The 8,365-nt window shown below is 32.6% G+C and overlaps 1 protein-coding gene across 2 annotated transcripts; it reads left to right on the forward strand.

Moving 5' to 3' along the window:
- Positions 1-690: 690 nt before the first annotated feature.
- Positions 691-7,608, forward strand: LOC107897851 (methionine aminopeptidase 2B). Of its 2 annotated transcripts, none has more exons than XM_016823433.2 (12): positions 691-861; positions 1,379-1,543; positions 3,252-3,291; positions 3,380-3,487; positions 3,992-4,091; positions 4,221-4,366; positions 4,446-4,537; positions 4,676-4,770; positions 5,590-5,686; positions 6,375-6,518; positions 6,631-6,848; positions 7,209-7,608. In XM_016823433.2, the coding sequence occupies exons 2-12, from the start codon at positions 1,390-1,392 to the stop codon at positions 7,317-7,319; spliced, it is 1,305 nt and encodes a 434-aa protein (XP_016678922.2). In that variant the 5' UTR covers positions 691-861; positions 1,379-1,389; the 3' UTR covers positions 7,320-7,608. The 2 variants fall into 2 exon arrangements, with proteins under 2 accessions (XP_016678922.2, XP_016678923.2); XM_016823434.2 differs by having other exon boundaries at positions 3,255-3,291.
- The last annotated feature ends 757 nt before the right edge of the window (positions 7,609-8,365 follow it).

Consider the following 8,365-nt stretch of genomic DNA (forward strand, 5'->3'; position numbering starts at 1 on the left):
TTTTAAATTACTCATAATTGGATTTATTATTACATAAACTTACATTTTTAATTGTTAAAAAATATTTACAAATTTATTACTTAATTTTTAATCATTTTGTATATTGCACAAGTCTAAATATATAGGTATTTTCTTCTTCTTTTCTCAAAAGATACCACAAGAAATGTAAATTTTTTTTATTAATCTTTTTTTTATCTAAATTCATTTTTTAATTTAATATTTTTACTTAAATTTTATAGATCTTCGTGCATGAACAGGCCATGAACATGTATAATTATTGATTATAGATATGCTTTATATTTTATGAATAAATCTAAAAATTATAAATAAATTTTGGTCTAATGAATAATTATATATATGAAGTTTGAATTTATGTAATTTTATATACGAAATTTTGATTTGATTCAATTCTCATAATTTATTGATATAATATTATTTTATGTTTATATATTGTATATAGAAATAATTATATTTATTTAATATAAAATAAATTAATATATTTATTTCAATATATATAAATAAATCAAAGTTAAAATTTGATGTATACATTTAAGACACCACTAAAATTGTTAATGATAATTTTGATATTTATTCCTATATTTTACTATAATAATTAATTAATTAATAATAATAATTAAATCTCGCAAAACGAGATCATATTCCGACTTACAAATAAAACCTACTTTATATTATATTTTAGTTAATTTTTTTGGGCTATGTTATGATAAGTTGCTAGGTCTGCTTCACGTTGATATTGCTTCGCTTGCTTCTGCAAAGGGGATTTTCATCCATTTCCGTATTATATATACACTTGGAAGGGATAAAATTACAGAGCTTTGCTTCGTTTAGACCTATCGAAAGGTAATGATTTCTCTCTAAGCTCTCTCTCGTTTTACATAATCTAATTATTTTCTTTCCTTCTTTCTTTCTTTCTTTTCTTTTAAATCTTCTGTTATAATTAACCTGTAATTTGTTTCAATTCATGGAATAAAAAATTGGGTTTATACTTTTTTCATCCTTGATCTCTTGTCTAAGACATGTCTGACCTTTTCTTCTCGTACCCAACTGTGTCGGATACATTTCTTGGGGTTTCTATAATGTTTTGGGGATATTGGCCCTGTCCATGCTTCGTAGTGAACTAATTTCTTGAAATATTTAGGATGAAATGAAAATGTTAGCTTTTTTTTAGCTACTGCTGGTAGAAAATAGACATGTTTACGCTGTAGATGGAGACGTATGCAGCATATTTATGCATAAGCGTTAAGTTGTCGTTCCTATAATCCTATTGCGAATGGTATATTTAAAATTGGGAACCTGGGTGATCCTTATATTGCTTTAATAATGTGGATTTTGTATTGATGACGTTTTGTGCAAACAGGGTATTCAGTGATGGCCACTGAAATCATGAATAATGAAGTTCGTGTGGGAGAAAATGAGGAGTCGGAGGCTTCAAATGGCATTGAGAAATTAGAGATTTCGAATGGCACTGATGAGGTCTCCGAAAACTCTTCATATATGCAAAAAGATGAAGATGGGGTGACAGGTGATTATTGTTTGGTCAATAGTTCTTTAGATTGTCATATAATTTGCATGCTGCTGCTTGTCCTGTAATCTGCACTTCATAGTTTTGAGATCCCTAGAAGTTTGCAGCAAATGTTTAATAACCAAAGGTGCTTTCAATTTTAAGAAATTGAATCAAAGCAAAAGAATTTGAAGACAATTAAAGGTAGATTATGCCAAGAACCCCTAAACTGCATATTTTTAAGTTCATCAACTATAAATACTTTTTGCTTGCTTATTGTATACTTGATTATTTACCTTAGCACATCATGTCGTTCAGCCGAGTGTCTTACACCTCAAGCATTTTTTTTCCTTGTAGAGGTGGCAAAACTGTATTTGAATATTTTTATCTCACTTGAACCTAAATCCATTTGACTTGAAGCTATAGGACACTAGGCAATGGCCCAGATCTTATCCTAACTAGAAATAACTCAAACTTGAACATGATCATTATTCCCATACAATGTAAAATGTGGCAAAAGTTGACCCGAACCTAGAAACCTGCACAAACCACCCCAATACTCACCCAAATTAACCTAAAATGAAACAAGCGAACCAGAATCCAACCATGAGATGGAGTTGGAATGATTCAAACATGAAAATGACTTGAAAATTAGAAGTCTAAATCTCATCCAAAACTAAAACACCCCAACCTGAATTGGATGCCAAATTGCCGCCTCTAGGTTGAATGCTAAGTAGTTTTTAAGATTCCTATTAGTGTTGGGGTGTTTATATTTATTGTAAGTTTTCTTTTACCTTTTGTCTTGGTGCTTTTGTAGTTACGTTTTTTTCCTTTTATAGTGGATTTTTGTTTACTCTCTTTAATAATCAGTGCCCAACTTTCTCCATCCTTTCTATCATGCATTTTTAACTTTGTGTGTGATATTAGTTTGCCAGTGGTTTTCCTAACCATGCTAAGAGCCTAAGGTTCTTTTTTGCGTTGTAAGTATGATACCTCGTTTTCTTTGTAAATATGCTGCTCCTGTATGTTCTTCCCTAACTTGTACTCATCCTGTTCTCATCTCGTAACAAGTCATTGGTATAGAACTTTTCTTAATCTAATATACAATACTTCTGCAATGTACATTACCAATTGCGCTATCTGCACATGCATTGGACTAGGAGAGTGAGGGAAACTTCTGTCTAATTTTATTTTGCTTGTTAAGAGTGCAAGCTTGAAAGAGGATTGTTTCTATTTTGCAATATAGGTTTGTAGTCTAGGAACTTAGCTTTAATATAGAATACTTCTGCAATGTACATTACCAATTGCGCTATCTGCACATGCATTGGACTAGGAGAGTGAGGGAAACTTCTGTCTAATTTTATTTTGCTTGTTAAGAGTGCAAGCTTGAAAGAGGATTGTTTCTATTTTGCAATATAGGTTTGTAGTCTAGGAACTTAGCTTTAATTACTCTTCTAAATGTTGTTTGTATTTGCCTCACCCAATAGACATATGTAAGTCATTTTGTACATTGTAAGATTATCATGCGGCTGATAATGTTAGATGTCCACTTTGTGGTCGTTGCTTCTATCTCTATCCAACTTTCAACTCCAAATCCGTTTAGTTTTGCTTTGAGATACTGTTTTTCATTAAGATGATAGTGCTCATCTTGAAGGCTTCTTATTTCGATGGTCCTGATTGTGGTCTTGCTAATATATGCACTTTTCTGCATTTTTAAATTGTTTACTAGCAGAAGTTGCCAAAAAGAAAAAGAAGAAAAATAAAAGCAAGTGAGTACTTGTTTCTAGCTTGGTTAGTTGTTTTCTTATTGAAGATGTTTAGTTGAGAGTTTGATGATATCATGTTCTTTAACCACAGAAAAAAGAAGGAGCCCTTGAAGCAGACTGATCCTCCATCTATTCCCGTTGTTGAGCTTTTTCCGTCCAGGGAGTTTCCTGAGGGTGAAATTCAACAGTACAAGGATGAGTGAGTCAGGCCATATTCTTGAAACTATGTTTAGATGCAAGTATATATTTCGTTATTTCCTAAAGCTTATGAGATCTCTTAAGTGCATGTCCTTGTTCTTTTGCAATCAAAATAAAAATAAGAGTGGCTTGTAACAAGATATTCCTGGGAGGTCATTCATGTCTCCCATTGCCTTTGATGATTGCTTTTTGTTGTAGTTTCATTTATGTGTAAAAAATAGAAAATCTCTAAGTTGTCTTAAGTTGTGAAAGTAAAATATGTTGTGATGTATTTTAACTTGGAAGGTAACTATGTCTGGATATTATTGAGAAAGAAAATACTTTTTCTTGCTTTAGAATATAAATAGCACATGAATGTATATAATGTTTCCTTATTTTATGCTACATTGTTTGTCTACATTTTCATTTTATGATTGCCTGTAATAGATTTGTTCCAGTTTGAGGTACATATTCTTATATTTGTCCATGTAAAGCTTGAACCTTTATTGTTTTTATTGCTTTGTAGTAATTTGTGGAGGATTACCTCTGAGGAGAAGAGAGACTTGGAGCGATTTGAAAAGCCAAGATATAATGCAGTGCGACAAGCAGCTGAAGTCCATCGTCAGGTTCGTATTGTCTTGTATCCACATAAGTTGATGCTGTATGGCATAAATATGACTATTATTCAAAATGGTGAGTTTGGCTTTGGGGACTTTTGTTACTGGTTTTCTGTAATCGCTACTATTCATCCTCAGGTTCGGAAATACATCAGAAGTATCTTGAAACCTGGAATGTTAATGACTGATCTATGTGAGACCTTGGAGAACACAGTTCGCAAGCTCATTTCAGAGAATGGTTTGCAAGCAGGGATTGCATTTCCTACTGGATGCTCACTGAATTGGTTAGTTTTTTCTTTGACATTTGATGAATCTACTTATCTGTAATTGATTGTATCCGTGTTCAACCTTTTCCCCTGTTAGGGTCGCTGCTCACTGGACTCCTAATTCTGGAGACAAGACTGTGCTCGAGTATGATGATGTGATGAAGTTAGATTTTGGAACTCATATTGATGGTAATATCATTGTTGCTCTATCTTGTACACTTTTTGGTCCACTCTATTTCGGTATAGATGTATAATTTCAACATGTGTTACGATATAACTAGCTTTTGAGCTGGAGATGTTTTCAAACGTGAGTTCTTGGCTTTGCAGGGAATATAGTTGATTGTGCCTTTACAGTGGCGTTTAATCCTATGTATGATCCACTTCTTGAAGCTTCTCGTGAAGCAACCAATACAGGCATCAAGGTACTGGATCCTATTAAATATGCATATTTGATGAGAGAACAGATTTCCCTTGTCTTTTTTACTTTCTTGCTATTACAGTCTTTATATAAATGTTCTTGTGTGTTTTTCTAGTCATAATGTCCAGACGTGGTTCTGTTAGGGGAGAACCAGTAATAAGGGGAAAGCCATGCTAGAACAATTTTGTGATTTTGTCTGATATAGTCCGGTAGGATTCTAAGAGGACTACAAGGACAAGATTGATGTTGGTGCACTTGAACCTTTCTCTCAAATATGTACATAAAAATATGCCAATTGAAAATGTAGATGAAAGGATCTTCTTGTTATATATGTCACTTGGACTTTAGGTACAGTGCCTGACAAAGGTATGTTCAATATTTTAATAAATCTTTTCTATATATAATATGTAGATTGTTGTTGGAGGGTTATATCCTCGTACTTCTCTCCAAACATGCACCGCATATTTGTGCTAGGCACAGGTACCTAAAGAAAAATGAAGTTGAAGCAACATACCTTGTTGTACTTGGTGCTTTCTTTTCTTCTCTTTCTTGTAGTTAGTGGAAGACAGCCAATTGTGGTGTACCTTTTCCCTCAGACATCTTTCTTTCCTTGGAGTTCATCAATCTCAAAACAAAAGTGTTCTTGTTTGTTTTAGATTCCACATTTAAATTATTATCTACTTTTTGTTCTTGTTGAATTTGTTGGATGGGTATTTAATATGGTTGGAATCTTGTTGCCTTTTGAGGTTCTTCTCTTTAAAATTAGATTCACTAATTTCACTAAAATCTTTATTATATCTTTGATGGTTATTTAATTGTTCAGGAAGCTGGTATCGATGTCCGTCTTTGTGATATTGGTGCTGCAATTCAAGAGGTGATGGAATCATATGAGGTTGAAATAAATGGGAAGGTGTTTCAAGGTAAGAAATTCAGGAGAACATATGTATTTTTAAATAAGAATTATTATGGGAAAAATGCTGCTACAGTGCTAATTGTATTTACTCCTGTGCTTCTGATAACTGACCAGTAAGGTAGTTTATTCTTATTGAAAGAATGTAGGTTTGTTTTATCACCTCTGCAAAAAATTAATTTTTGCGTTTTTGGTTATTTGATATTTATATCTGTCAATTTTAACAAGTGGGCCCCTATTTAGAGCAGTCGTCAAAGCAAATGTCCGCAAGACAAAATTTGCAAAAATTGTAGTTTTCTTGGATATGTAATCTTTTGAGTAAATTTAAAATAATATTTGATATTATTCCTTTTTCATTAAGTTGACATCAAAAGACTTAATGATTATGTATGTGGTGGACATTCATTAACTAGAATCGGTAGTTTCATTTGATTGGTATGATTTGATACAGTTTTCAACAAGCATTTCTTCTTCTGGACTCCCAATGGCAAGTAACAGCATTATTTTTAATCCTTCTCCTCTGAGAACTGCATATAGTTGAAATTGCCGAAATTCTTTCAAAAGATACGGGTCTAATAGAGAAATGAAAATCGTTTACCCATACGCTGTGCAGACAGAAGTCCATATTTAGTCAATAGTATGTCCTTATACGCATCTTTATATGACCTTTTCTTAAGGGATTTTAATGTCTTTGGCAGTGAAAAGTATACGGAACTTGAATGGGCACAGCATTGGGCCCTATCAGATACATGCTGGAAAATCAGTTCCTATTGTGAAAGGAGGGGAACAAACAAAAATGGAAGAGGGTGAATTTTATGCCATTGAAACTTTTGCTTCTACTGGTAATATATCTCATCTTCAACATATAAGAAACTGAACCTTTTTACATATTAGATGGTAGATTGTGTGGATTACCTACATTGATCTAACCAGCCTTTGTTTTTTTGGGTGCAGGGAAAGGGTATGTCAGAGAAGATCTAGAGTGCAGCCATTATATGAAAAACTTTGATGCGGGACACATTCCACTGAGGTTGCCTAGAGCCAAGCAACTACTAGCTACAATAAACAAGAATTTTTCAACATTGGCCTTCTGTAGACGGTATTTAGATCGTTTGGGAGAGACTAAATATCTAATGGCATTGAAGAATTTATGTGATGTTGGCATTGTTCAGGTATCTTCTTGCTATTGTTATCAACTGTGTTTTTTTTTTAAAATAAATTTCTGGTTTTGCACTCTTGTTTCAAGTCCTTACCGAAAACATCTTGATAGAGGCCATGCTAATATGGTAGGCCATTATAAAACTTTCTGAATGTGATTCTGACCTTTTTGAGGCGTTGAATAGCGGTTGTCAGTTAAGCTAATAATAGTAATAGTAATAGTAATTGAATTGGGGTGGACATCTGGTATAAATGGCATAACAAATCAGTCCAAATACATTCCTTTTATATTGGTATATACCCAAAATGTAAAACTTGTAATTTTCTATGAAGATTCAGCCGATATCTATAATCATCCTTTTCTGTTGTTGCAGCCGTATCCTCCTCTCTGCGACATCAAGGGCAGCTATGTTTCTCAGTTTGAACACACCATCCTACTGCGGCCAACCTGCAAAGAAGTTATATCGAGAGGTGATGACTATTAAGGTGGAAGACCAAAAAAGTTTAGTTGGTACTCATCTCCTCAGATATTTTGCGAATAATTTTAGTTGTGTACTTTGTGTTTTTTAACATAAGGAAGGTCCCTAAATAGCGGATGATACCCATGTTTGTCACTTGTTTGTACTTTTGCTTTGCCGTGTTTGATGATAGATGGTGTGATTGAGACTTGAATCAGGCAATACATGGTGATAGGAAGACTAGAATTTTCCATTGCAGTCAAAGTTATGTCTTACAACTACAAAACATGAATGATGTTTTACTTATTTGGGTAAACATTTTAAATGTTAAAGGTGGATAAAGTTTTTTCTTTTTTTAAAAAAATGGTTTTCGAATAAGTATTAGAGTTGGATCGAAATCCTTCTCTAGACAAAGATTCAAACTTAACTAGGTTTGATGAAAATAATTTGGTTGGCATTTACCAATTATCTCAATTTAAATGATTCAAGGCTTAATCGAAAAAGTTAAACGTTTGGGTATATTTATGGTGTTGGAGGAAAAAGGATAGCGAAAATTTGGTGAGGAAGTCAACATCCATAAATCTTGGAGTCAAAACTGATCTATACGAGATTCAAGATATCCATATCAAGGTAATGCCATATCATGTATGTATGATGATATGAATCATGTTACATTATGAATCTATTAATAGAGAAAAAAAGTTAAAACTCTAAGCTCTCCTGAGATTCATCTAAAAGTATTAATGTCCACCCCATCAAAACCATGTAATACTAAAATAGCACTGTTTAAGAATTCATTTTGAAATATCCTTATTTTTTAAAGAAAAAAGCGATAATGGAATGAAAAAAAAATTCATCTCATGTTTGGTTTGTAATAGAATTTTTTTTAATTCGAAATAAATCAAAGAATTCGTATTCCAATTCTTGGATACATGTGTTATCACAGAATTCTATATTTCAAATTTGATGAAGCAATGTAGAGATAGATTTTATGAAATTTAATTCAATGTGAGATAGATTTTATGAATGTTGGGATAGAATTTATGAAATCCAGTCTAATTTGAGAACTTGTA

This window comes from Gossypium hirsutum, chromosome A11, assembly GCF_007990345.1.
Source record: "Gossypium hirsutum isolate 1008001.06 chromosome A11, Gossypium_hirsutum_v2.1, whole genome shotgun sequence".
NCBI classification, from domain to species: domain Eukaryota; kingdom Viridiplantae; phylum Streptophyta; class Magnoliopsida; order Malvales; family Malvaceae; genus Gossypium; species Gossypium hirsutum.